Raw genomic sequence first — 27,560 nt, 5'->3', positions numbered from 1 at the left:
ATGGCGTGTTCGGACGTTATTCTTCCTTTATTGTTCAGGAATGGTTTGTCGAGCAAGGGTCAGGTGACAAGACTTGGGCCTGCAATTTGTGCAGGTTCGGGCTGGGGTTTTAGGTAGAAAGAGATTGGGGACGTGGGCCACGCTTCTAGGTCTAAATTTAAAGCCCAAATGGATCTGGGTACCTCAGTGCCGTACAATTAACATTTGTGGGTTGGTAAAAAGTTTAATTTTCATGTCTATTTAGGAACAGCTTATTTAGCTGAAACTAAATTTTTTTTGTTAAAAATGCTATAGATAAAACTAAAAAGTAGCTGAAATAGTACAGTGAAACTCATAAATGGTACCAAAAGTACAATAGGACATATGAATAATAGCAAAAATAAACTAAATAGTAAAAAAAGCTGGTTTTTTAAGCCTATGCCAAACACATATTTAAGCTCGTTTCCTAATTTGATAACAACTTTATAGCTTTGAGCCAAATATTTCAATTCTAACTAAACTAAAAATTTCAACATACCAAAATATATCCAAGTAACAACATATAATTTTAAACTATTAACATTGTGGGTTGGATTGGGTTGAATCACGCGTGTTACACATTTTTCCAACTCGATGAATGTCCTAACCCAACCCAAGCTTTACAAAAATTTACAACACAACCTAATCCATCAATCCACACACACACACACACACACAAAAACCGACAACGACAACAACAACTCACAGCATTGTGGTTACAAGTCTCAATTTTACTTTTGAGTTACAATTTTTTTGAGCAATGTTAGAAACACAAAAAAGTCCACAATTTTTGCTCCGATTTGTCACATGACAGGTTGTGAGTAATGGATATAAAATAGTAAGTTCACACTTTCACCACTCACACAACTCACCGTGGGCAAATTTTAGATTTTTTATTTTTTTTTTTGTGTCTTTAGCATTTTTCATTTTTTTCTCTAAAAATATACCTTAACAATTATGGATTAAGGACAAAATATAGATTTTCAATAGCCTTGTGGCTCCATTGGTTTTTATTAACCAAAACAACTACTTGATTTGAGAAGGATTGTTTGTATTAATGATTTGAAATCGCATTTTTAATTTTCAGTTTTTTTCTTTTCAAGTATAACTTTTTCAAACAGCTAAAAATAAATTAGATCAAATGAACATTGAATAAAATTGAAAAAACACTTTTGAGTTATAATCTTTTCCTTAAATTTTGTCCAAAAAAGAAAAAAACCGCTCGTGCTAATACTGTGCATTCATTCATTCAGTCAAGTCCAAGGCCAGGGGAGAGGGAGAGAGAGGGACAAGACAACACAGGCACAAGCACAACAACAACACAACTCCTCCAACCTGAAATTTCACATTCCTCAAACAAACACTGATCGTAAAACACTAGCTAATTTGCTTCTTCACGCAGATCTCAGTTATTACAAAACACACACACACACACACAAAATCTCAAAACAAAACTACAAAACTACATAGTACACAAACCCTAGTCCATAAACCAAAAAAAAAAAAAAAAACAAAAACAAAACAAAACAAAGGTTTCATTACCCACATGTCTCAGCTGCTGGTTTTGAATCTGGTTCTGTGTCTCCTGCTCTTCTTGATCCCAAAAACGACATCGTCGTCTTCGCCGTCTCGGTCGCTCCTTCGTTCGATCGAAGACAACAATAAAAACGACAACGTCGTCGCTGATCTCCACCCTCACGATTACGCTGTCGATATAAACGTCACGAATTTCGATGCTGTTCTTAGAGACACCCCTGCCACCTTTGCTGTCGTAGAATTCTTCGCTCACTGGTCTGTTTTTTCAGATCTATGCAATTTTAAATAATTTGTATAAGGTTGTTTGATAATTTCAAATGTTATTTATTTATATTTTTTTAAATACTAGATTGCAACTAAGACATGGTTTTTTAGATTTTGAATTATGGTATAGAATGAATTCTGAGGGAATGCTTTTTTTTTTGGTGAGAAATAGTGTTCGGTGATTGGTGGTGTTGAAATTTGTACTAAAGAGTAATTATTTTGAATGAAATTGCGTTATCTAGGTAGCTTATGAAATAGGCAATCCATATAAATATATTAGCTGATTAAATAATTTCAAATGGGTTTTCTTTAATTAAGAAATGGTTTACTACTTTTCCAATTAGTCTGTTGAAGATCCATAGCCGAGCTGACCCCATGGTTTTGGGAATAAGGCTTTGCTGCTGTAATTACGTGCATTTGTTAAAAAAGTTAAAACGAATTTGGATATATGTATGTCTTGTGGAGTTTGATTTTTATTTGACATGGTTTAATTGGTCTGGCAGGTGTCCTGCTTGCAGAAATTATAAGGTATGATATGCTGAAATTTGTGATCAATAATTCATAATGAGACGCTGTATTATTATTTGTTGTTGTGTTGATTGAAAATAAATTTGTGCAGCCCCATTACGAAAGAGTTGCAAGGCTTTTTAATGGACCTGATGCAGTGCATCCGGGGATCATATTGATGACTAGAGTGGACTGTGCATTGAAGGTATTTATGCTGCCAATTTTCTTGATTACTTTCTTCACAGGGGGTCATATTTTATTATTTTTTGTGTGGGAAATGGGAATTACTTTCTTGATATTTTCTTTCTGTGGAAGATATTAGTGCCTTTTTCCTATCCTGAGAATGACTACTGAATTTTTTGGAGGACACAATCATAGAAATCCTCCATCTCTAAGTAAACCCTTGATATATTTTTATTATGTATCTAAGTATCCCATAATTTCTTCAGATTTGGAACTGATCCTGCCCATCTACAATTTCATGTCACTTTGAAATCCTATAAATTGGAAGTATGAATTATACAATTATACTATTGTTTGATTGCTAGAGAAACAATAGAATATTTTCTTTTGTTGCTCTGGCCAGGAAATGGGTTTAATTTTTTTGTGTCCATTTTCAGTTTTGTACTTATCTCCTTTTAAAATCCAATTGCCGACACTATTGTGGTTATTGGATTTTATTGTTTTTTCTTCATGTTGGAATTGATTTCATCCATTAATCATTAACTCCAATCTGATTTCCTAATTACATGGAGTTGATAAATCATAAATAAAAAATGGATCCTGTTTTACAGGGTGCTAAACTATCTTTTATAAATGCAAGGTTAATTAAACTTAAACAAGTCCGGATTAAGTCATTTTCTCTATGTACTGGCTTAAATTCAATAGTACTCCTTTGACTTTTTCTGCCTGTGCTTCTTGGATTTTAGTGTGATCTTTTCATTTGTCCTGTTGTGTCTGAAAGTCTGTCAAATCTGCTGATTGTTTGGAACAGATAAGCTTATTGATTGATGGTCATGACAAGTTATTCAGACTTCTTTGCATATTCATATCAGTAAAGCCACCAAAGGAACAGAATAACCCTGTCTCAAATTACAGTTGTTTTAATCCAGTTCTATCAGAAAAGCTGTAAAGAACCCTTTAGAGGATTAAGATTGGCTGATAATCCTGTGCTAATAACTAAACCATCTGATAGACACAGCTCAACTGTAAACTAGAGAACTTGGAGTGGAGCTCTTCTAGCATATAGGCAATGAAGGATGATCTGCAGTGATATATTTTCAACAGCAGAAATATATCCTGCTGTAAATTTATAATGCTCTCAACAGGGTTTGTCATGATTATAAAGAAGTTTTAGATTGAAATTTGGGATAAACTCCTAGGTCTATTAGAAGGCAAAACAAGTGGTATAGGGCTTTTGAGGAAGAAACTTTGTGGCTTCTGTCACGCTTAATGGATGGTGGGATTTTTTAGGGGATGATTTTTGTGAGAAACATGAGAATGATTTTTTGGAATATGCTGGTTTTGTAGGATTCTATCTTGCCTCGGTGGCTCCTATGCTACATAAGCTCCTGTTTAATATTTTCCTAAAAGTTGTGAATTTCAGAACTGTTTTTTTCCCATTAGGAATTTATTTTGTCTATGACTCCTGTAGTTGAATTTTGTCTTTGCTCTTAAATACCATTACTTCGATCAAAATAATAGATGAGTACAATGTTAGAGCACCCAATCTAGAAGCCTAAGCTAGCAGTTGGAGAGGCCCAACTAGGTAATAACCATATCAAGTCCCAAACACAACCAATGTGGGATAACTTAATACCACTGGTCCAACCAAAACCTAAATCGAGATAAATGGGCCTGATTGCCTAACCAAAGATGAAACAAAGCCTAACAAGCATGGCATGTCGAGTCCAAGAACAATCAAACTGGATTTTGATATTATGTTAGAGTATCCAACTTAAAAGTTTAAGTTAATAGGTGGAGATGTTCAGCTTGTACATGAGCCCCCATATCTAAGTCTCAGATAAACCAAAGTGGGAATGTGGTGTCCTATCATGTGAATCTAGATCTCATTTGAAGAATTTCCTTCACTTTAATGAGTGGTATTAGAGCTGATGGTTGGCAGAGTGAGTGTGAATAAGAGAATGTAGCTCGCATGATGGACCTGACTTGGAAGTCACAGATTCACAGGTTGATTAACCATGGTGAGTCCAAAGTCATTAGCTTGAAATTTGGTTTGTATGCTCTGACATAAAGAAGACAAAAACACTGTGAATTTGGACTTAGTAAAAAAATTGCAATCTGGAACAGAAAGAAGGCAACAATACCTATAGTAATTTGTAATGCCTCCCTTCTTCTCAATTTTTTATTTTTGTTTGGACAAAGTTTAGCTACAAAATTAGTTGTAGCCTTAGGCTACAAACTTACTTAATATATTTTCATTGGATTTGAATTTTGACAAATCCACCATTGGATTACACCTTCTTCTTATATCCTTCATGCTTGCAAAATTTCAAGAAAATTAAAGATCAATAGCTATGTCATCAATAAATTTTTTAAATTGCAAGTTTTTGTAATTTAAAATTATGAACAAAATATAAACGTATAGATCATGTAGTAAATGATATCCGATTGACACAAAATTTAACATGTGTATTAAGGGTGTAAAGAACATGCAATTCAACGGTTAGATTTTCAATATATATTGTAATATTTATTTTATTGAGTGAGTTTGTAGCCTTAAGCTACAACTAATTTTGTAGCTAAACTTTGTCCTGTTTGTTTTATTTTGGAAAGATATTTTCCTTAGTCATTTTGTTCCTTGACAATTGGATAACATTCATTAATATCAGTTATCAAATATTAACTTTAATGTTGATATTACTTATTTGAAAAAAAAAAACCCTTCAATATTGATATGACTTATGCTGTCTAGGATTGGGCTCTTTTTGGGGAAAAAGAAGGGAGAGAGAGAGAGGAGGGGGGGGGTGGTTTAACCATACCATTAAAGAAGGTAACTGAACTTCAGACAAGTAATCCATAACCATGATTGACCATCAACAGTATATTTTTCTATGTTTGATTTATTGCATCCCTCTTATTGGGTTTCTTAAATAACACTTAACTCTATTTATTTTTACTTGGTGGTTAGTCATTCTCCTTTCACTTTTTTGGCAGCACAGATAAACAGTAAACTTTGTGATAAGTTTTCTGTGGATCATTATCCTATGCTCTTTTGGGCCCCTCCTTCTAAATTTGTATCTGGTGGTTGGAAACCTAAACAAGAGAAAAATGAAATACGTGTTATTGATGATGCACGGACAGCTGATCGATTGCTTAATTGGATCAACAAGCAAATGGGCAGGTATGAGGTATTTACATCTATTTCTTTTTTGAAGGTAATAATTCTGTTGTACTATATGTTTTACTTGAAACAGGTATGAAGTTAGAATTTACTATTTCAATGTTTGATTTATGACATATACATTTAATTTTTTTATGGTGTGTTTTTTGAAAGTTCTCATACTTTGTATCTTTTTATTGGTAAGTTACACATGCACCTAGCGGGTGTTAAACCCATGACCTCACCCTTCATCCCACTACTATAGGAGGAAGTACCAGTTGAGCTATAGCTCATTGGTCTCATACTTTGTAGATTTGTGGTGCATACATTCAATGCAAAGGAAATTTGTCCTTTAACTAATGCCTTCTGCACAAGGATGAGTGCCTCATTTTGCCCCTAGTTAGAGAAGTTTCTAATTTGCTACTAGATACTAAATAGGGAAATTTTAAAATTAATGGAAACTTCAATAAGAGATCCACAATATTATCAACCTTTTATTATTATTTCCTTTCTTTGTTGACATATCTGGATGCTTAACAATGGGGTTAAGTATGTCTTGGTTTTTACTTTTTCAACTATGTAAATTGTCAAAGGAATGAGTATCATTAGTACTTGGCCAAATATTTTGTTTTATTTTTTTAACCACTGAAATGTGCCTTGTGCCCCCACCCACCGCCACCGCCTCTCTCTCTCTCTCTTCTTTTCTGTGATTGTGAGGGGAGTCAGAATTCATTTAAGTAAAACAAAAAAGAAAAGTATGAGATATCTAGAATTACTTATGAAGGTCATTTTTATAACCAGATATTTTAAAAAAGGAATTGAACAAAACACTTGTAAAGATGTGTGCTTATTTACCTTCAAGAGTTGTTCTTGCTACTAATTCTAATGTGCTTTAAACTTTGCAGCTCTTTTGGCTTGGATGATGAGAAATTTGAAAATGAGCATCTTTCATCAAATGTGTCAGACCCTGGACAGGTCATTTGGGGAGCATTAAATATAAATTTGTCTGCTTGTTTTACAAATTAATGTTTCATCTCTATAAATTAAGATACTGACTCTTGCAACTTGTGAATTTTGTAAGATTGCACGAGCTGTGTATGATGTTGAGGAGGCAACATCAACGACCTTTGACATCATCTTAGAACACAAGGTATAACCTTTTGCTTTCTGGTCTAGCTTTATTGATCAAGCTCATTTAATGAATACTACCTCTCTATTTTATGCATTTGTTGCAGATGATCAAATCAGAAACCCGGGGTTCACTAATTAAGTTTCTACAACTTTTGGTGGCTCATCATCCTTCTAAAAGGTATAAGACTGAACTTTGAAGTACGCCACTTATCTCTGCCCAGCATGCTACTTCATTGTTTCACTCTAGATATATATGGCAGGTGCCGTATGGGAAGTGCAGAGGTCCTCGTAAACTTTGATGAATTGTGCCCTTTAGACATGGACACAACTAGTAAGCAGGAAAATAATGATGGAAAGGGTGCACTGGGGAATATTCAGATTTGTGGAAAAGAAGTTCCTCGTGGATATTGGGTAGACACTCAAAGGCCTTCATTTCCTTTATTAACATTTTTATTATGCTATTCTATGATTATATATAATGTATCAATATTATCTGTTGTACAGTCAGGGTTTAAGAGATGCTTTTCTACCTAGGTTTTCGTATTGGCTGATATAATCTTGATTCCATTTGAGGAACAAATATGTATCAACATTTTTTTTCCCAGTTACTTTTTATGATTTCTTTTACAATTGTCAGCATCTGGTTTAGTACAGTGGCATTGGCTAAACTTTTATCAATTTTGAATGTCATAAACAATAAATAATGCACTTCTAACTATAGATTCCCCCCCCCCCCCCCCCCCCCACCCTTCCTCTTTATGTAAGTGAAAAATATCATAAGCAGTAAGATTGCTAAGCTTCATTCATCATTGATGCAATCATGAGTGATGAGCAAATTCTAGGTGCAAAAGATGGATGAAAGAGCATCAAAAAAGGGAAACTCTAATGCTGGTTAATTAAAGCTAGAAGTGATGTTAGAGTTTAATAATTTATTGACTTTTGGTTAATTACTACTAGGGTCATTTCCCTTATTCAAGTTAAATCTAGAATTAGGTCAGGTTTATGGGTTTTACTATGAAGGACTTTAGTTTTATGTTATGGGTCAGGTCTAGTTTTACCTTGATGTTCTTATAATTAAGGTTTGTTTGGAGTTAATCAAGCTTGGTCCACTTCATGTATTATGCTTAGGGATCAATAATCAAGGTTTTAAGTTTGTGTTGAAGGAAAAATAATAAAAATAAAGTCTTTTTGTTTCCCTTTTATTGCTTCTGGAGGGTATCAGTTTCAAGCTCCTTGGCTCGTGAAATTCTATATCTCACTGGCATTAAAGCCTTTCCGGAAATTGTAGAATATTATATCTGCAATGTTTTAATCCATATATGTCAGTGTATTTGGGTCCTCCAGTACTTCTGGCTGTTCAACTTTCAACCTGGCCTATAACTGTTATCATTGAATACTGTTTCTTGTACTGTTGTATTTAAATCAATGCAATTCGATTGGGTCAAACTTTGAGCTTGCTTATGAGCTTTTGGCCAGGACCTTTAACATAAGATAGTTCAAGTTAGATTCATAGAAATGCCCAATTTCATTCTGGAAATTAATCAATATTTCATGCATAAAATATGCTCAGCCTAGCAGATTCTGCTTCTGATGTTTTTCTCGTTCTCTTGTCTCAATTTGAAAAATTAAATGAGATTTGTGAGAATATCATTTCAGACAATTCAGTAGATGTAAAATGTTGGATGTCCTGTCTAGCAATGAGTTCCTTTGATTTTGTGAAAACTCTTTTCACCCACTTATATGAAATTTTATGTAGTTGCTGATTTGATGATATTGAAAGCCTTGAGGGGGTTGAAACTGTATACAAATTTGATATGATTTGACTAATAATATTGGTGGATTTTATTGTTTGCCGAGCATCAGTGCTTAAGCCATTTATTGAGTCTCTGCTGAGGTGAGTGATGTGCCAAGTTAGTTTGGGATACTTAAATGCCTTGATAGTGAGATTGTCAGTTTTCAGATGCCTATAACTAGCTAGTTGTCTAATACCTTGGCTTTTGCAGTGAATATATCCATTCTTATGTTCTATGGTTATATGTTGGCTAGCTCGGTTCAGTTTTCTTGTGATGTTATTTTTTATTACTGGAAGCAAATCCCTAACCATTTATATTGTCTTTGCATGTTCTTTTGCAGATGTTCTGCCGTGGCAGCAAGAATGATACAAGGGGTTTTAGGTATGGTTTGTTTTGCATACTCCAAATTTTGATTAACGGTTTGGTTTTCTGAGCATGTATCTTTTTCACATTTTAATATTTAGAATTTTACATGTGGTTGCCTTCACAAAATTACAAGATCTCCCAGAGAAGTGAAAAAAAAAGGAAAAAAAAAAAAAAATCTGTACACCTGACATTTTACAGAATTCTTTATCTAGGAGATACCTGGTTTAATGTGATAGGCATATATTTCTGAATTGCTGTTATAACTACACTTATCTCTATTTGTGTCATACATTGGAAGGAAGGATTAAAATAGACATTATGTGTGGAATGTTTCTTTTAGAAGCGCATCATGGAGATGTGGATGGTTAAATTTATTTTCTGCTCACTTATTTGAATGATTTAGAAGGAAATGCTGTGAATTCATATTTGTGAATACTATGTGGTGGGGATTAGTAGTTAGCTTTACCATTGTACCATTTTTTGATGTGTCCTAAGATGAAGGTGAAGCTACTGCTTATTGCTTTCTGGAAGTTTCTTCAGGAAACAAGAAATCCTTTTTTGTCTTTTTATGTTTTATGTGTTTTTTTGGGTACAAATGAAACGTAAAAGTAATTTATATTTAAGACAAATTAGTGTGTTGTGTGTGTAATGTATGAACACATCTTAAAAGTTAACTTTCAATTTGTAGTATAATTTTTTTTTCTTTAATATAGACAAAAGGAGACAATAAATTTCTTTTTGCTGCATGTGTTTCTCTTCTCCTTTTCTTCTATATAGTAAATTTTGATTTTGAGAGTAAGAAGGTGCTTATGAGATTGAGATGGTATCCTGATGGTGCTTTCCCATGATGTCATACACAGTTTTGCCTCCTGTATTACAAGTTTACAATTCCACTGATTACATGTTATTCATATGATTACCTGCAATCACTAATGCAAGTGCAAATTTAAACATTAGCTGCTGCTTTTATTGGTTGTTATAGCCTCGCCACTAAAGTCTCCTCCCAACTATGGGCATTATTATCAGTTGTATTCTTTTGACAAGAAGCTTACTTCTCTTTCTGTAGTTGTGGATTATGGGTTTTGCTGCATTCACTCTCTGTGAGAATTGAGGATGGAGAGAGCCAGTTTGCATTTCAAGCTATTTGTGAATTTGTACACAACTTCTTTATTTGTGAGGAATGTCGCCAACATTTTTATGAGATGTGTTCAAGGTATGTGCTTCTAATAAATAATGCATATTTCGAAGGACAATTTTCCTCCTAACCAAAGGAATCTCCTACAAACCATTATGCGGTGATTCATATGACCGTTCATGTATATTTTCATTAAATGATTCATTATTGAATGATTTGAAGTACAAATGGATGGTCCTTTCAATTGCAATGTAGTAGGTTGGAAGAACTTGCCTCCAAACCAATTTGAAGGAAAATTTGTCCTATTTCAAATCCTTTAAGCTTCTTTCAGCTAACTTAAGCTAAAAGTGAATAGTTTTGATTTTCAGTGTCTCTAGTCCCTTCAACAAAACCCGTGACTTTGCCCTTTGGTTGTGGAGTGCACACAATAAGGTCAATGAGAGATTAATCAAAGAAGAAGCCGCTCTACAAACTGGGGATCCTAAATTTCCAAAGATGATTTGGCCTCCAAAGCAGCTTTGCTCTTCCTGCCGTCAATCCCAAAGCCAGAGTGGAATTCAGTGGGACCAGGATGAGGTGTTCAAATTTTTGACTGATTACTATGGGAAAAAGCTAGTGTCTATATACAAGGACAAGAATAATCATGAAAGTGATAAGTCTGGTGTGGCTCTTGATGATTTGGTGGTCTCAACAAATGCTTTTGTGGTGCCTTTGGGAGCTGCATTGGCAATTGCTGTTGCTAGCTGTGCATTCGGAGCACTTGCTTGCTACTGGCGTTCACAGCAGAAAAGTCGGAAGTATTTTCACCAACTACACTCTTATAAAGAAATATGATAATTAGGAGGGTAATGAGCTCTTTCAAAAGGGTTTAAAGAAGCAAATCATAAGGAAAAAAAAAATGGGGGTGAGGGAGGGAAAAAAAAGAGAGCGAGAGAGCTAGAGGGAAGGGGGGTTGTTAGGAGGTTTTTTCATTTGCTTATTTTGTTTTTGTTCCGCAACTTTTCAGGCCAAGAAAAAGCTGGAACTAAAGATTGTTAGGAGGAAAAAATACATACAGGCAACAGCCAGGTTAAATCAGTCTCTGAATAGGGGGGGAGTCCAGATGAAAGACTTGTACCAAATACCCTGCTTGAGGTCCTCTTCTGTATCCTCTTTCAAAACCTTTTTTTGGTTTTCAATTAAAATGGACTGTACAGATTTTTATCACAATCATAATTTTGACAGAGAATCACACTGGATTTGTGCCTTTTTTTTTTTTTTAAAATAAATTTTTTGAAGTTTACTTTTTGTTAATCATACGGACCTAGACGAGGGATTAGAAGAAGAGTAATGACCTTGTATGTACTCTATTTGAAATATGGAGTCATGATTGGCAACTCCATAGGATTTGGATTTGGACTTCATGCAGACTTTGACCTGATTGTTACATCATCCACTTATTAATAACACTTGTCTTTCTTTGTATTTTACTTCTCTTTACTTTTTAAGTAATGGTGACTTGTATTGGCGGCTTGAAGAAATAATGATCAATTCGTAATTATGACCCCCTTTCACCATCTTCTGGAACACTGAATAATGTTAAATTTTAGTGCTAGTCGGAAAATAGGGTGAATTACACATTTATAAGTTTGGAGTTATTTTCATTTTGATTCTTATTGTTTTATTTTTATCTTTTACAAATTGGTCACCAAACTTTCGGATCATGTTTTATGTAACCTTTTTTTTTTCTTCAAAATCAATCAAACTCGTACAGTATCCATTTTGTCTCTTGCTAAGAGAAGTAGCAAAGAAAAAGGAGAAAGAAAAGGAAAAAAAAGAGAGTCTAGAATGAGTGCGGAAGTAAATTACAGAATGACATCATTTATGAGTGTTAGGTCTCAATGACAATCCAGCTAACAGAAATAGCCGGAAGTTTAGGTTGTGTTGAAAAAAATTGATACTTAATAGACCAAAGTCGTAAAGTGCAAGTTGAAAAAAAGAAGATATATTCCCATTTGATGGTATGTGATAGATTTCTAGGTAAGACATATATCTCGAAAAACAAACGAAGTTAGAAAATTGTAATATCAAATCCCTGGTATGGATGGATGCATCATGTTTGTGGTATTTAACTTTTTACCATTGTTGTTTCTGTGCTGTGGCCATGTTTGGCTGTTGGAGACCTTCATAGCGAGAAATAAGAGAGGAAAGAGTGCACCAAATAACTTCTAAGAGGAGCATATCCTAATTTTTTTTGTATCCATGTGTCCATTAATAGGGAAACAGTGCAAAATGAGAGAAGATTTTGAAGTAAAAGATTAACTTACGCAGCTTGTCTTGCTTCATTAACTTGTTCTACTGACTAGTATCAGTCTTTGAGACATGAATGCCAACTGGGGTATTTACAATACAGACATACAACAATATTCTTCACCTTTAATACAATATTGGCTTGTATTCTTTTGGTATATCATATGTATATACAGTTGGGTACTTTTCTGACTGTACAAAGTATTCAGAGGATGTGCAGCAAGGGAAGTGCATATGTTAAAAACTACATCCAATAGAAATTTTCTCTATAATTGTTTAAAGTGTTGCCTCTTGGTCTGAGAGATGGCAAAGGAGAATCATACTTGTCCTTTGAAAGTATCTTATCCCAATTTCCATTCATTTCACCTTGAAACAAGACTAATATAAAGATTGGAAGATGCTACTAATCACAAGCCAAGACCAAATTTTCTTCAATTGCAGCGGCTACACCTGAACACGAATGATATGAGGCTGGGGCTGCAAGGTTGAATCCTCAATTTCATCATCAGATGAAGCGATTGGTGAAATGGAAGGCTCCTAATGTCAGCCACCAGAACAAGAAAATTGAAAAATAAACTTCAATGAGAATTGGCTATTAGATGGTTTAAGGTTGCAGAAAAATTTCAAAATTAGAAAAGAAGTGTGAGGTGATACCATAATAGGAACTAACCTGTTGGTATCTGCGGCGCTGGAGAAAAGTTACTGCTCTCACCATAATGTAAATTGGCAGGATAATTCCAGCTGTTCGTAGAAATAACAACTGCAAAGAATGGTATGCAATTGTACTTATCTACAACTGAGGTTTCATCTTTGTTTTCATGAAATGAAATGGCAAACGAAGAAGCTTACCATAGATAGCGGGAAAGAATAACCATTGCCTCCACTAATTATGAGAGGAAGAGTATGCCGTAAAATCAGAAGAACCATGAACTGCAAACAAGAAGCGCAATGGATCAATGATTCTGAAGAGGACTTGTTACAACTAGATCTAACCTATATATAGGTTAGACGTTACCATTTTTTTTTTTTTTAAGTTAGAGGTTACCATTTTAAAACGTTGAATAGAATTTTTACACACGCAGAGAGAGAGAGAGAGAGAGAGAATGTACAATGAGAGCAACTGAACGGAAACACATCAAACTTCTTGTAGTAGAAGCCGAGTATTCATCATAGTCAGGCTCTAGGAAACTGCGGTTAGCTGAAACCATTGCTATAACACGGGGACTATTTGAGTCCCTTCGATATATCTCCCAATTTCCCCTGGTAAAACCACCACATAAGTACATTGGTCAAGTTGAAAAAAAAAAAAAAAAAAAAAAAAAACTCACATTCCAAATTAAAGGCAATGAAATATATATCAGAAAGTTCATATAAAGATTACCTAAAGTTCATTGGAACACGCCCAAATCGAAACAGTGGGGGAGGAGCAGTATAACCAGGCTTAAATTGCTGAAATTCAAGAATTCAATCTTAGTAATTAGCTAAATTTGTAATGATTGGGGAAATGCAAAATAGAATATTATGCAGATAATGAAGTAGTCAAAACTCAGTGTTCAGTGAAGGAAAGGTGAAAATAAACTATTAAGAAGCATGACTAGAAAGATCATAAATCACCTGTTGGCATATCTCGCACATAGTGTCACCTTTCTCATTACACCACCTTTGTACACATCTACGGTGGGCATACTGCAAAAATCAAGAAACAAATGAATATGACAGGGACATTCTGCACTAAAACCAATTATGCTGTGGCAAAATCAAATAAATAAGAAAGGCATGTTTTTGAACAAATCATACTTTACATGGTAAATGAAACCATCAGTTGAGTCCTCTAGTACTCTCATTCTATTGAGGTGAAATGAGACAACACCTCAACACTTCTCAAGCAACAATTTGAAAAGAAGACAAGAATTGCCAAAAATACTGGATTGATGGCTAAAGCTAAAGGAGCATTATAGTAGCCACCATGTGAAGTCTTCATTACCAAGTTAAGGAATATGCACCATGATTTAAAGATTCAGCCACACAGTTACAAAGATTAGAAAAGTGATCTGCAATTAAAAACTCCCAAATTTAGACCTCTCTGTTTCATGATCCACATCCATGCAAAGCACCTCTTTCTAGTTCATGCTGGACTGTCTTAATCCACATCCAACACAAAGGCCCTATCTGTGACTCTATGTCAAACCCTCCCACCCCCCCAAAAAAAAGAGATTATTTGATGCTGGTGGGGTTGATGTGTACATGATGATTATGATGACAGCGTGCTAAGTCACTTAGATAATTGCATCTTTTGATATGTGAACATCAAGTTTACTTTTCCTACATGTGGAGAGGCCTATAAGTTTTTTTCCCCTCCTTTTTCTCAACAAGCATAAAAAAACTTGCGCATGCAAATCCAATCTTGTGAATTTCCCAGAATCATTACTTGCATTGATCAAAAGAAGCCAAAAGCTTAGCTTAAGTCCATCAAGTTAGGAATTTTCGATTTTATATTAGTGATTTTTTTTCAGTCACGTGTGACATGTCAAAAACTAATCAATATGATGAAGAAAATATAGATATATATTTTGTGTGTGAGTGGTTTGGGGGGTTGACTTGCTGTGTCAAGTATATATCAAGATAATAAAGGTCCATCTTTGCACCAAAAAAAAAACTTGTAGGGTAGCACTGAATCGATTTAGTTCTCTGGGTAAATTATATTTTGGTCCCTCAAATTTCAAAAAGGAAACAATTTAGTCCATTCATCTATTTTCCCATTTACATTACTATCAGCATCCAATATAGGGAATAAAATCGAACCAACCTCATATCTTAAGGGACCAAAAATGCAAGCAAGAAATGAACGGAAAATAGATGGAGGGTCGAATTTTTCCATTTCTGAAATTTGAAGGACTGAATTAAAACCTTTTAAATCTAGAGTACCAAAATCGAACTTATCCCAAATTTCAGGGACGAAAAGTTTAATTTACCCCAAATCTTTTTAAGACTAATACCAAATCAATAAAACAACTCTACATACAACTTTGCTATTGACAATCAGTTAAATTCTGGGATTGTACAAATCAACATGAAGAACATAAGGGACAGACTAGGAAACCCAAAATACAAGTACTTAAACATTATAAAACAAATTAAAGGTTAGCATCGAAGGAGAGGGCAATTGACTAACCTTCAAGCTACCACAGCAAGAGCAGGGTGTCTCCATAGTTGAATCTTCATCCTCATCCTGGCATATCCTGCATTCCACCATTTTCCCAGGAGATGCAAAATTCACCTTCTTGGAAGAGTGATCAATTTTCTTCTCGTCAATGATTACCACTGAGGAAGTGGCTTGCAGAGACTTGTTTCTGCTCTCAATTGCAGCTTCTAATGTGGATTCAGTGATCAATCGATCCACCAGCAACACAAAGTGATCCCCCATCCTCAAATTATCAATACCCACCAAACGAATTAAAATCTTTCCAAGAAAATATATCTGTATCCAAGCCTGAAAAAAATCAAAAACTCCTTGAATAAGCTCTATTCCTTCAATAGAGTTCCTGGAAAACAAAATCAATTCTTATTAAAAACAAAGCAAGCTATTTGAATAAGGGAATCACCAAACAAAAAAGAAGAGCCAACATGGAGTTCTTTTTTTTTTTATTCAAAACAAAACAGGAGAAACTGGACCCCTCAAAGAGAGGACAAGGAGCACAATTTAAGGCTCAAAAAAATTTGCAAAGAATAAAAAGCAATAGGTACAAAGTTTTTGAAAAGGAGAAAGGAGTTTGAAAGTTAAGGAGGGAAGAAAGGGAAGGATTTAAAAAAGTGAGGTATCTTTATATATATGAACAATAAGAGGCTTTTATAAAACTGCATAACTAATAGAAAGCTGAACAATCAAAGAAAATAAAAGGAAGCCCAATATAGAAAGCTTCTCCCCAAAAACATTCCAAAGCATAAAAACAAGGAGGAAAAAGTACCCAGAAAGTAGAACAGAGAGGGAAAAGGAGAAAGACCCATGAAAAAAGAGTTCACCTTTTTTATGAAACAAAGAACTTCAAAGACAGAAAGTATAAGCACAAGGAAAGGAATTTATCCGAAAAGATAAGTACTAAAAAGAAAGGAATAGAGAAGAGACTTACAAGAAGGGGATCGTATTTTCTTAAAGCAAAGAAAGCTTTCTCTTTCTCTCTCTCTATTTAGTATTTATCTATCTCTATCTTCTTTCTAAGTTTGTGAGGGAAATCTCTGTTTTGGAATGAAGCAAGAGATGGAGTGTTTTGGCTTGTCCGAACCGAATTTATAATACCAAAAATTTTACATTCATGGATAATTATTAAAATCTCTGTGTGTGTCTCTCTTTGGCCAAAAATGTAAACGTGGGTGTGTCCTATAATACATGTCTTGTAAGAGAGAGAGAGAAAGAGAGAGATTCCAACGGCAAGTCCGCGAGTGACACGATTGTCCTTGTACTTTACCGTTATTGCCGTTAAGACCACCAGAGAGTTACTCATCAATTTTCACATTCCTTCTCTTCCACTGTAATTAGTTTTTTTAATATATATTTTTTGCTTTATTCCCAAACTTAGGTTCAATTTAAGTTGTGTACCATAATTACGTTCTAGAATGGATACAGGAACTTGAATTAGGGATGACAACAGGGTAAAGTGGAATTGAATTATGAGCACCTATCCCTTTTTTAGGATGTGAAAAATCCCCGAGAGTATGACAGATTGAATATGATATGTTAAAGATATTTTGTGGTGGCTTGATATAAAAAAGTCGGAGCCTTAGAAACAATAAAAATTAGAAAAGCATTTGTGAGAGCACTAAAAAAAGAGAAAATCTTCTATTTGGGAATGATAATAAAGCATATTAAAATGATTACATATATAAATATGACTCTGAATTTGGTAAGGATGGGGTATAAAACTCATGTTTTACACCATTCAATAAGAAATTTTCACATCAGCATTTTACTTAAAATTCAATACATATTATCATACCTAATAGCATTTCAATAAACTCCTAATTTGATTGGATTTATATATGAGTATTAGAATTGATCAGACGTGACTATGCTTATTCTTAAAATATAGGTTATATACATAGGTGTATGTATGTGTATGCAGGAATAAGTAGAACTTATTCTCAACCTACTACCTTTTTGAGATGGGGAATCGGGAAACCCCACCTAGTGTAGATTAGAGATAAACAAATTCTTACATCGAATAAATACTGTTCTTTAAATATGTTATATTAAATTCTTCAATTAAATTTTATATTTAGATTTTTTAATTAAATTTAAGCATATACTTTTTATAACTTTTTTTTCCGCCATGTTACATTGTACTTGGTCGTTCTTTTTTGTTCACTGTAGTAAGACTGCGAGACATTTGGTCAAGGAAAAACATTATATAATATATTATTATGATCTAGGATGATAAGCCTACATAATCTCTTGCGTCACAAATACAAGTATATGATGTATGTGTATTTGTCATATACAGAGTCCTGAATGACAGTTGCTATGGGTCATCAACTTGAAGTGCACTTTTAAATTTTGTAGCCATATATGCAAATTGCATGCTCTTTGTTTTTTGTTTTTTAAATAAATATATAGTGCATAATAAGCAATAAAACTCTTTAACTCCAAGCCTACTCAGAAAATATTATCCAGTGCAAGTGATACTTCTTGATTGCTACCTTCAACAATGGGATTGTACAAGAGGTAATTTTTCAAATAATAATAATAATAATCTATTATTCATGCACTTGTGACCTAAATTCAAGTGGTAATGGGCCAGAGTGGAATGCATTTTTCTGGGCAGTGATTTGGGCTTTGCATGGGTCCCTTTTCTATATAGTATTTTCTTTTTTATTAGATATATTATCTAAGCTGTAATGTATGATAATTGATGGCTGCTTTACTTATTGAAAATGAATTGGATGTCCATTTTTTATAATGTAAAATTCAAATTTAAAACATTTTCCTATAAGAAAAAAACTTTTATCTCTATTGGGCATGAATTATTATTTAATTACATGAAGGTAGTTAGCAACTTGCTGAAAGTCTTCAAGAATTTATTTCAGTGACTTTTATATTCATTATAATTGGAGTTTATGGAGTAGTAGGGGACTCCCTAATATATGTAGCTTTAAAAACTTTCACAAATAAGGGACCAGAGAAGATTTTACTCTTGTTGAGGGTAAGTAGCTAATTAAAGAGAAACATAAAGCAATCCTTATTAATCATGTGACATCAATCACAATCATATTATATTGTCAAAAGTATGCTTTCTTTTTTTCTTTTTCTTTTTTGAGAATCTTGAAAACTCTGATTCAATCATGTCTTTCATGTGACCAAGGTTAATTTTTCATTGAAAATCTTTGTTGCTCTCTCTCTCTTAACCAGATTTATTTTCAGTCATAAAGTATATACATAAGAGAGTGAAAGAGAAAGAATTTTCATGTTTGTCTTGAATTTCAAGTTTCGAACTCCAAATTGGACCTTTGACTGCTGACTTCTCCAAAGAAGTTCATCTGTTTACCAAGTGTTTGGTTGACCCAATTGGATATGGTCTTATAAATCTATATGAGAGCAACACAAGTTGACTTGTTCGTTTGGAAAAAACAAAAAATTTATTAATTTCAATGGACTTTTTATACCCAAAGGTTAGGTTGGTAACTCTCCCAATTAGAATCAGCTCATATGTCATTGAAGAAGTCAAGTTCAAAATCCCCACCTTTTCTAAAATGGTTCTGATTCTTTTCATTCTACAATTACATGAGGAGGGAAAGCTCCAAATAGCATCCTCACACCAATAAAAGACACGTATAGTACTATATATTAAGACAACACATAACATTTCATTGGTCATCTAGTTTGTTAGGCATCACCCATTTTTTTCATGTTTGAGTAGCCAGGTGCTGAGGTGCATATATAATGGCCACATATGAGACCTATATGGTTGCATCATAGAATCGTCTTTTAAGTTTATTCTAACAAATATTTAACAAGATAAGGTGGTTGAACAACCATTTTTAAAGTTTGCATGGGAGCATCAAAAATGGTATTTGCTGAGAATAAAAACGGTAGGATAAAGTACTATTTTAATACTTAAACTTTATCGAAAGTTTGTCTTTCATTTCTATACTCTAAAAGGTTCATTTTTCATTTTTAAACTATTGAAAAGTTTGTCTTTCATTCCTAAATTATTGAAAAAATTTATAGATGAAAAAAGAATTTTTTTTAAAGTATAAGGATGAAAAACAAAATTTTGATAAAATTTAGAGACTAAAATTGTATTTTACATAAAATTGTATATCCTATTATATATGAGTGTTTTGTTTTATAATCCACCCATTTGAGTTTGTTATACTTATTTTCTTCTCCATACAAAATAATCAAAATTTTGAAAGGGAAAAAATAATAATTTGACATGTGCTATACAATAATAGATAGGGTCCTAAAGTGACATACTCATAATAAAATAGAAGATTTTTCTTCATTGGCTGCATGATTATACCCTGAAGCTTAAATAATTAGTATTGCTTTGCTAATTTAGAACTAGGTTAATTTTAAAGTAGGGAGTACGTAAAAGATGCACATTATAGAAACATAATAACTATTTGGTGCAATATCCGTATGAAGCAGGTGAGTTGTCGATCCATCAATAAGCTGAAAGTGGAGTATTAGTTAGGCCTAACATTGTTTGTAAAAATTAAAAAAATGATATCCAAAAATATTTTCTTGTGAGTGATGGGTATAAGGAGACAAACATAACCTAGTAAGTCAACATACAAGAAAATTGATTTCAGCCCAAGGAAAGTAAGGGACTCATAATAATTATACTATCTAATTTTGTAGCTTACCAACTGAGTTTTACTCTCTGCAAAAAATTTGCAGTTGTTGAGGAATGAGGATCTCATAATAATTTTTTGTTGTTCTACCAAAAGCAACAAATTTTAACAACAAAAACCTTAATGATCAAGATCAACAATGATCACCAAAAGCACTCACCCAACAAGAAGTTTAATTGTGTAACAAATTTAGCCCAAGTCTTCTGGAATTTGGTCATTGTAGATAACCATTCTAAATACTGCGTTAACAACCATGTACAAAACAAACAAAATTAACATTTAGTCTGTGGGGTCCAAATAATTTATGAGCCAGGCCCATTTACCCGTAGGGAGTCCAAAGGCCCAAGCCGAGGAGGGCTATGGCCCAAGTTTAATAATATAAAGCACAAAATGGCCTCGGGTTACAGCCGAGGACAGTTCAGTCCTCGGCGGACCCAAAGTCCCACCGGTAAGAGGGGCAAAAATGGTATAGAACTAAACTTGAAAGAAAATCTAAAATATCCAGGGAAAGCTGCCCTTACTGCCATTCAATACTCTGCACCTGACAGAGCCGTATTCTTCAGTTTTTACAACCACCCCCAACGACTTTGGGTATGGGCTGATGGGACAAGTATCAATCTTGGAAAGGTTGACCCTATACGTGGACGAAGGACAGTGAATGCAGATGAGTATAAAAGGAAAAAGGAGTAATCTAGAACAGGGGTTAGGAAAAATGGCAAAAAACTAGAGCCTCTCAACCCGCCTCCAGGAGAAAGACTCCTAAGGCGAAAACGACCTAACCATGTATGCATACCACGTAAAACCCACCGTTTGGCGACCAAGGCCTAACCTTTCAAACCCACGCTCTACAAATGATGTTGTTTGGGCCTTTTTACGTGCGAACCCAATACTGCTACGGTCCACCACGAATCGTGTCCTTACAATTGGCGCTGTCTGTGGGGAGGCTTGTGTCTTGGCACTGGTGGTGGGTAGATACCACCCTTCACATCATTTTCAGTAGTGGGATATAGTGTTTTAGAGTAAAGTCCCACTAGGGGCTACGTTTCTTCACTAGGGGCTACGTTTCTTCACTAGGGGCTGCGCTTTGTAGCGTCGATAGCACGACTGGTCCCTTTAAACCAAGATCCTATGCCATAGCCAAGGGGATAATTCCCCCAACTACTTATCGAAACTGAGTTTTGGCTGGTCCCTTTAAACCAAGATCCTACGCCATAGCCAAGGGGATAATTCCCCCAACTACTTATCGAAACTGAGTTTTGGACAGAACCAAGGCATTGCATGGTCCTCGGACTCAAGCCTATAGGGAAACCAACTACTTGGATGAGAAAACTGAGTTTTGGACAGAACCAAGGTATTGCATGGTCCTCGGACTCAAGCCTATGGGGAAACCAACTACTTGGATGAGAAAACTGAGTTTTGGACAGAACCAAGGCATTGCGTGGTCCTCGGACTCAAGCCTATGGGGAAACCAACTACTTGGATGAGAAAACTGAGTTTTGGACAGAACCAAGGCATTGCATGGTCCTCGGACTCAAGCCTATGGAGAAACCAACTACTTGGATGAGAAAACTGAGTTTTGGACAGAACCAAGGCATTGCGTGGTCCTCGGACTCAAGCCTATGGGGAAACCAACTACTTGGATGAGAAAACTGAGTTTTGGACAGAACCAAGGCATTGCGTGGTCCTCGGACTCAAGCCTATGGGGAAACCAACTACTTGGATGAGAAAACTGAGTTTTGGAGAGAACCAAGGCATTGCATAGTCCTCGGACTCAAGCCTATGGGGAAACCAACTACTTGGATGAGAAAAAGATTGAGTTTTGTAAGGTTGGTTACTTAATAACAATTCTAAAGTTACTCAATCCTCGGCTCAAATACTGTAAAGGTTAATGCCAATAGGAGTGTTAAGAAGATGGAGAAACACCCCACTATTCAGTAGCATAGGGGCAGTTCATTTTGCGGGTGATATGTCCTCGGATGGTTACTTCCTACACTGCACCGGGCATTGAGCTATCATCTCGGCTAGTTTTGGGGTAAGTATCGTTTTTCACAGGTCGGCATTGTTGTGTCAAACAACTCTATTAAGGTTATGGTGATATCTTTTTTAGCAAGCATTTTTGCCCTAAGTGTCATTGATTCAAATGCTATATTATTGTGCCGAACAACACTTGCAAATTCATAATAGTGCCCTTCTCTTTGATAAAGGATTAGGGCCCCCAAGTATTGTACTCTAAGGTCGGCGGTATTGTGCTAGGCCGACCCAATAAGCTCATCATAATGTCCTTTCTTTTCCTGTCTAATGGGAGTTTCAGCCCTAAGTATCATTTGTTCGATTCAGTATTATTATTAAGCCGGATTGTTTTTATAAACACAGAGCAAGATCTTTTTATTAACTGGGACTTTGGTCCTAGACGTCGGCCACGGTTTAAGAATAAAAAGAATTCACAAAGTTGTATGTCTATGCATTGCGCTATTATCTCGAAAATATAGAGAAAGAACATGTGAAGTAAAGTGATAACAATTTTTATTAATATAAAGATGTATTACAACGTACAAAGAGGGGCTTAAACAAGCCTATACAAAAAGTAGATTGCCAAAACAATAAAAAAGAAGAAGAAAAAAAAGAGCAATACATTAAGTGAACAGTCAGATCTCTTTTTAAACTCGTCTCTGAAGTCCTTCCAAACTCTGCCTCGGTAGCGCCCATATCGAGAGAAGGACCTTCTTCTCGGTAGCGCCCATATTGAGAGAAGGACCTTCTTCGGAAGAAGATGGAGGAGATGAATGAAGAAGATGGAGGAGATGAATGAAAAGAAGAAGGAGAAGAAGAGAGAAGAGATGAAAAGAAAGAAAAAGGAGCAAAAGAGGGAGAAGGAAAAGCACCAGGATGGACCTGGTGGTGGAAAGAAGAAGAAAGAGAGGCAAAAGGAGGCACCAGTGAACGAAGAGAGAAAGAAGCAGGGGCACTTGGCCCCTGCCTCAGTCCTGACTCCTAACACACTGGTGCCATGTTAGGTATGCTCGTGAGAGAGCGGTTGGTACTGATGATGAGTGTTTTCGACTCAGTCACGCCGAAAGTTGGACGTGACGAGTCCCTGCTTCGGATTTTGGCTGAAAGGATGGTGAGATAGATTTTGAATCTTCGCCATCCCTTTCCTGACCGAGCCATTACGAGTTTTATTGGAATGTGGTGTTTATGGGGGGGGGGTATAGCTCCTTCATTACTCGTTGTTACGGTGAACGTATTATGATGTAGTGTATAACTAGTGGGTAAAGTAAACGCTAAGGGAGGCTAAGGATTTCAGATCTCAGAAAGGTAAAAAGGGTCTCTGTACGAGAGCGATAGCCTCCTACTTGCCTTCTTATAGGAAGGGCAAAACGGAAGGTATTAAATTCGTCCAGGTTTCCAGAAGAACCTGTAAATAAAGATGTATCCGTTCCACTTCCCCACCTCATCAAACAAACCGTCGAATTTAAATAGTCTCGTAAATAGAAGTCATTAAAAGCGCGTCTTGGATAACCAAACGGCGAAAACGCATCAGGAGTAAGATCAAAAGAATGTCTCGTAGACCGATACATCTCCTGGGTAGATGGAGAACCGCCAGCATTAGTGAAAGGTCGAATTAGATGGGCCATAATAAAGGCTCGGTATTACCAAAACCCCATTTTCCAACCAAGAGGTTGGACAACAGGGTTTTAAGGGGCTATTGTGGGGCCCAAATAATTTATGGGCCAGGCCCATTTACCCGTAGGGAGTCCAAAGGCCCAAGCCGAGGAGGGTTATGGCCCAAGTTTGATAATATAAAGCACAAAATGGCCTCGGGTTACAGCCGAGGACAGTTCAGTCCTCGGCGGACCCAAAGTCCCACCGGTAAGAGGGGCAAAAACGGTATAGAACTAAACTTGAAAAAAAATCTAAAATATCCAGGGAAAGCTGCCCTTACTGCCATTCAATACTCTGCACCTGACAGAGCCGTATTCTTCAGTTTTTACAACCACCCCCAACGACTTTGGGTATGGGCTGATGGGACAAGTATCAATCTTGGAAAGGTTGACCCTATACGTGGACGAAGGACAGTGAATGCAGGCGAGTATAAAAGGAAAAAGGAGTAATCTAGAACAGGGGCTGGGAAAAATGGCAAAAAACCAGAGCCTCCCAGCCTGCCTCCAAAAGAAAGACTCCTAAGGCGAAAACGACCTAACCATGTATGCATACCACGTAAAACCCACCGTTTGGCGACCAAGGCCTAACCTTTCAAACCCACGCTCTACAAATGATGTTGTTTGGGCCTTTTTACGTGCGAACCCAACACTGCTACGGTCCGCCACGAATCGTGTCCTTACATAGTCTATCGCAAGATTAATAAAATTTAGTGACTTACTATAATTCAAGTTAAATATTTTAACGCCAAAAGCATTTTAGCTTAACTAATTAATATCTCTTGATATTTTTAAGAGAGACATATAGGATTTAAATTATTGCTCCTTCTTAATTGTACCTATTGAATTATATTTTAACTATTACAACAAAAATAAATAAATAAATAAAAGATACAAAGTCCTAAATATTCCAAAAAGAAAAAATTGCTAATTGATTTTTATAAATTTATAGTAAAGTTGTGTTTTAACCCGTTAGATCAACATGTCAAATTTGTAACATGTCAAGTTTCAAGTTTGACCAATTTTCCATGGGTCAAACATTCCTCTACTCATATTTTCTTCTTTTCTTATAAATAATGTTAGGAAATTTTTTTGTGATAAATAAGTTTTAGAATATAATATATATATATATATATATATTTTTTTTTTTTTTGCAAACTTACGTTATGAGTAGTGGAAAAAATCTAATTAGTCCATGTAAAAATGATTATTCAACATTCACAGTCGATTACTTAACAAATTATAGGAAAATTGTGTCTATAAACTTTTTCTTTTTCCTTTTCCTTTTCTTTTTGATTTGGGCATTTTAATGGATTTATGACTAATTTTTCTAGGTCTAGCAAAGCCTAATCCTAGGATGCGTGTAATCAACTGTCTAATATATCTTGCTAGGTCTAGCGAAACCTAATCCTAGGATGTGTGTATTCCTTTGAATCTTTGATTTCTTTTCCTTATATAATTGCTTGATATTCTTATTTCTTTGTAGCAAGGTTAAAATAAAAATAATAGGAGGTGCGGTAAATTAAACAACTATATTTAGGCCTGCATGGGAGCTAAGCCGATGTTGACTAGTACTGCATGAATACAAATTTTCTAATCTCAATTATTTTTTAATTTGTTAGATAGGTTGTTGATGGCATGATTAACCTTACACAATCCATGAAGATTTATTTATTTATCATCTTCTAGTTGAGTAGTTGAGCTGATTATCTATTATTAGCTATAATTGAAGTCTTTGTTGAGCATTACATTGGTGATCATTAAGATTAAGAATTGAGTTCTTTCTATTATTGGTCAATAGATTGCGGAGGTTAGTTAGGGGAGCAATTGAGCAATTATAGTAGGATCTAGTATCTAAAAAATTCATAAAAAAACAAATATTTTGAAGGATACACTTTATATTTTATTTAATTCATAAACTACTCCCCAAGGAAAAAGACGAAGGGGAGTTTATTTTGACATTAAAGTAAACATGAATCTTTTTTTTTTTTTTTTAGCCTACGCAAGCTAAATTCTTGTAACTCAACTGGTTGATACTTTTTGGTGTTCCAAACTCAAGCATTCAGGGTTTAAATTCCTCTCACTCCAACTATCGATTTTTATTAAATTACCAATTATCACAACAGTTTAAGATATTAGGAAATGATTAATTTAATCACTTTAAATCTAACATTTCCCCTAACTTGTGGGTCTAAACTTCCTCTTAATAAGTGGGGGCCCATGGTGAATTTAATTATTTAATCATAAATCTAACATTCCTCACCACTTGTGGGCCTAAACTTCCTCTTAATAAGTGGAGACTCAACCATTAGGAATTTAACATTTAAATGAGAGGTAAGATCAAACTTAAAATAACCACAATTCTAACAATGTATTTTTTTTTTTTTATAACATCTAAACAAAACCACAAAAAATAAAGCTTTACTTGGATAATTGGATTATAAGGAAGAATTCATTCACACGTGTGCACACCCACACATACACAAAAAAAGGAAAAGACAAATGCCAATACCATTTAAAATATTTTCATTCCATAATAATATAATATGATAAGAGCAGCACAAATGACCACAAAAATAAATACATCGAGAAGAGAACTTTTATTCAATTTTCCCTTCGATTGCTATCATAATAAGACCAAATTACTCATAATCAAAAACTACAGTAACAGAAATGGAACACCTATTTTGAATACCACGAGTTCATTAGCCTTCCAAATTGTTGCTTCTCCATAATTAGCTCAGACAAAACATAGATGCCACCTCACTGAAGATCGCAGCAACCATTGCCATAATGTTTCCAATACTGCAAAAGAAACAAAACGAACACATTGTGAACAGCTGATGAGTAGTTTGTGATATGTCTAGCTGCTTTATAGGCAATTAGATAGGCACGCATGCATGGCTGGACTTTTGAGACTTTTGAGTTTCACAATTTTTGGGGAACTCAGAAATTATTAATATGGCTTATGCATGCACTTATGCACAAATTCCCAGTGGACCTTCATCATCATTGGGGTGTTAAATTAATTAATGGATGTTGCATTGGGACAAAGGGCTTGTTCTCAAAAAAAAAAATCTCAAGTAAGGCTGCGTTTGAATTGACTTCAAACTGATTTCGGAAATGATTTTCCAGAAAATTGGGTGTTTGGTTGTTACTTCAAATTCGGTCAAACTGAAAAGCATTTCCAGTTGAACGAAAATGAGAGCCAAAACAAAGGAAAATCATTTCCGTTTTCATTTTCACTTCAAATGATTTCCAGCCTTGGAAAATAGAAGAGAGAGAGAGAGAAAGAGCAAGAAGATCGCCGACGTCGGAGCAAGACGATCGCATCGCTCCGATCGTTCAAACCCACCCTCGTCGAACCCAGTCACCGATCATCGAGATCGTCTCACCATTTCCAGACCACGCGCGAAGAGAGAGACAGAGAGAGTAGAGAGATCGTCGCACCGCGAACCCACTCCACCGACGAACCCCGACGAACCCACTCACACCAACGAACCCTGACGAACCCACTCACACCGCGAACCCACTCGCACTGACGAACCCCGACAAACCCACTCGCACCGATTCGTTCTCGTTCTCGTTTGAAATTTTTGTAATAAAATTTGTTTGTGATTTTGATTTTTTACTTTCTCTCTTTGATCTCTGATTTTGTTGTTGTTGTTGTG

The 27,560-nt window shown here is 35.2% G+C and overlaps 2 protein-coding genes across 7 annotated transcripts; one reads left to right on the top strand and one right to left on the bottom strand.

Annotated features, from left to right (window-relative positions):
- Nucleotides 1-1,226: 1,226 nt before the first annotated feature.
- Nucleotides 1,227-11,557, top strand: LOC115974131 (sulfhydryl oxidase 2). Of its 2 annotated transcripts, none has more exons than XM_031094356.1 (12): nucleotides 1,227-1,809; nucleotides 2,322-2,346; nucleotides 2,438-2,530; nucleotides 5,508-5,689; nucleotides 6,574-6,643; nucleotides 6,750-6,818; nucleotides 6,904-6,977; nucleotides 7,060-7,210; nucleotides 8,933-8,973; nucleotides 10,025-10,171; nucleotides 10,462-10,890; nucleotides 11,100-11,557. In XM_031094356.1, exons 1-12 carry the CDS (start codon nucleotides 1,565-1,567, stop codon nucleotides 11,119-11,121), a joined length of 1,548 nt encoding a protein of 515 aa, XP_030950216.1. In that variant the 5' UTR covers nucleotides 1,227-1,564; the 3' UTR covers nucleotides 11,122-11,557. The 2 variants fall into 2 exon arrangements, with proteins under 2 accessions (XP_030950216.1, XP_030950210.1); XM_031094350.1 differs by having other exon boundaries at nucleotides 10,462-10,938.
- Nucleotides 11,558-12,365: 808 nt separating this feature from the next.
- LOC115974104 lies at nucleotides 12,366-16,708 on the bottom strand. Of its 5 annotated transcripts, none has more exons than XM_031094327.1 (8): nucleotides 16,510-16,708; nucleotides 15,555-15,924; nucleotides 13,997-14,068; nucleotides 13,764-13,831; nucleotides 13,492-13,642; nucleotides 13,232-13,312; nucleotides 13,053-13,142; nucleotides 12,366-12,919 (listed from the first exon to the last, which is right to left on the bottom strand). In XM_031094327.1, the coding sequence occupies exons 2-8, from the start codon at nucleotides 15,804-15,806 to the stop codon at nucleotides 12,827-12,829; spliced, it is 807 nt and encodes a 268-aa protein (XP_030950187.1). In that variant the 5' UTR covers nucleotides 15,807-15,924; nucleotides 16,510-16,708; the 3' UTR covers nucleotides 12,366-12,826. The 5 variants fall into 5 exon arrangements, with proteins under 5 accessions (XP_030950187.1, XP_030950192.1, XP_030950194.1 ...); XM_031094332.1 differs by having other exon boundaries at nucleotides 15,555-15,872; XM_031094334.1 differs by lacking the exon at nucleotides 16,510-16,708 and adding an exon at nucleotides 16,403-16,470.
- Between the last annotated feature and the right edge of the window lie 10,852 nt (nucleotides 16,709-27,560).

Source organism: Quercus lobata, chromosome 1 (genome assembly GCF_001633185.2).
Source record: "Quercus lobata isolate SW786 chromosome 1, ValleyOak3.0 Primary Assembly, whole genome shotgun sequence".
Classification (NCBI taxonomy): Eukaryota; Viridiplantae; Streptophyta; class Magnoliopsida; order Fagales; family Fagaceae; genus Quercus; species Quercus lobata.
Note: the sequence above shows the minus strand (reverse complement) of the source record. Positions and strands in the feature narration are given on the sequence as shown.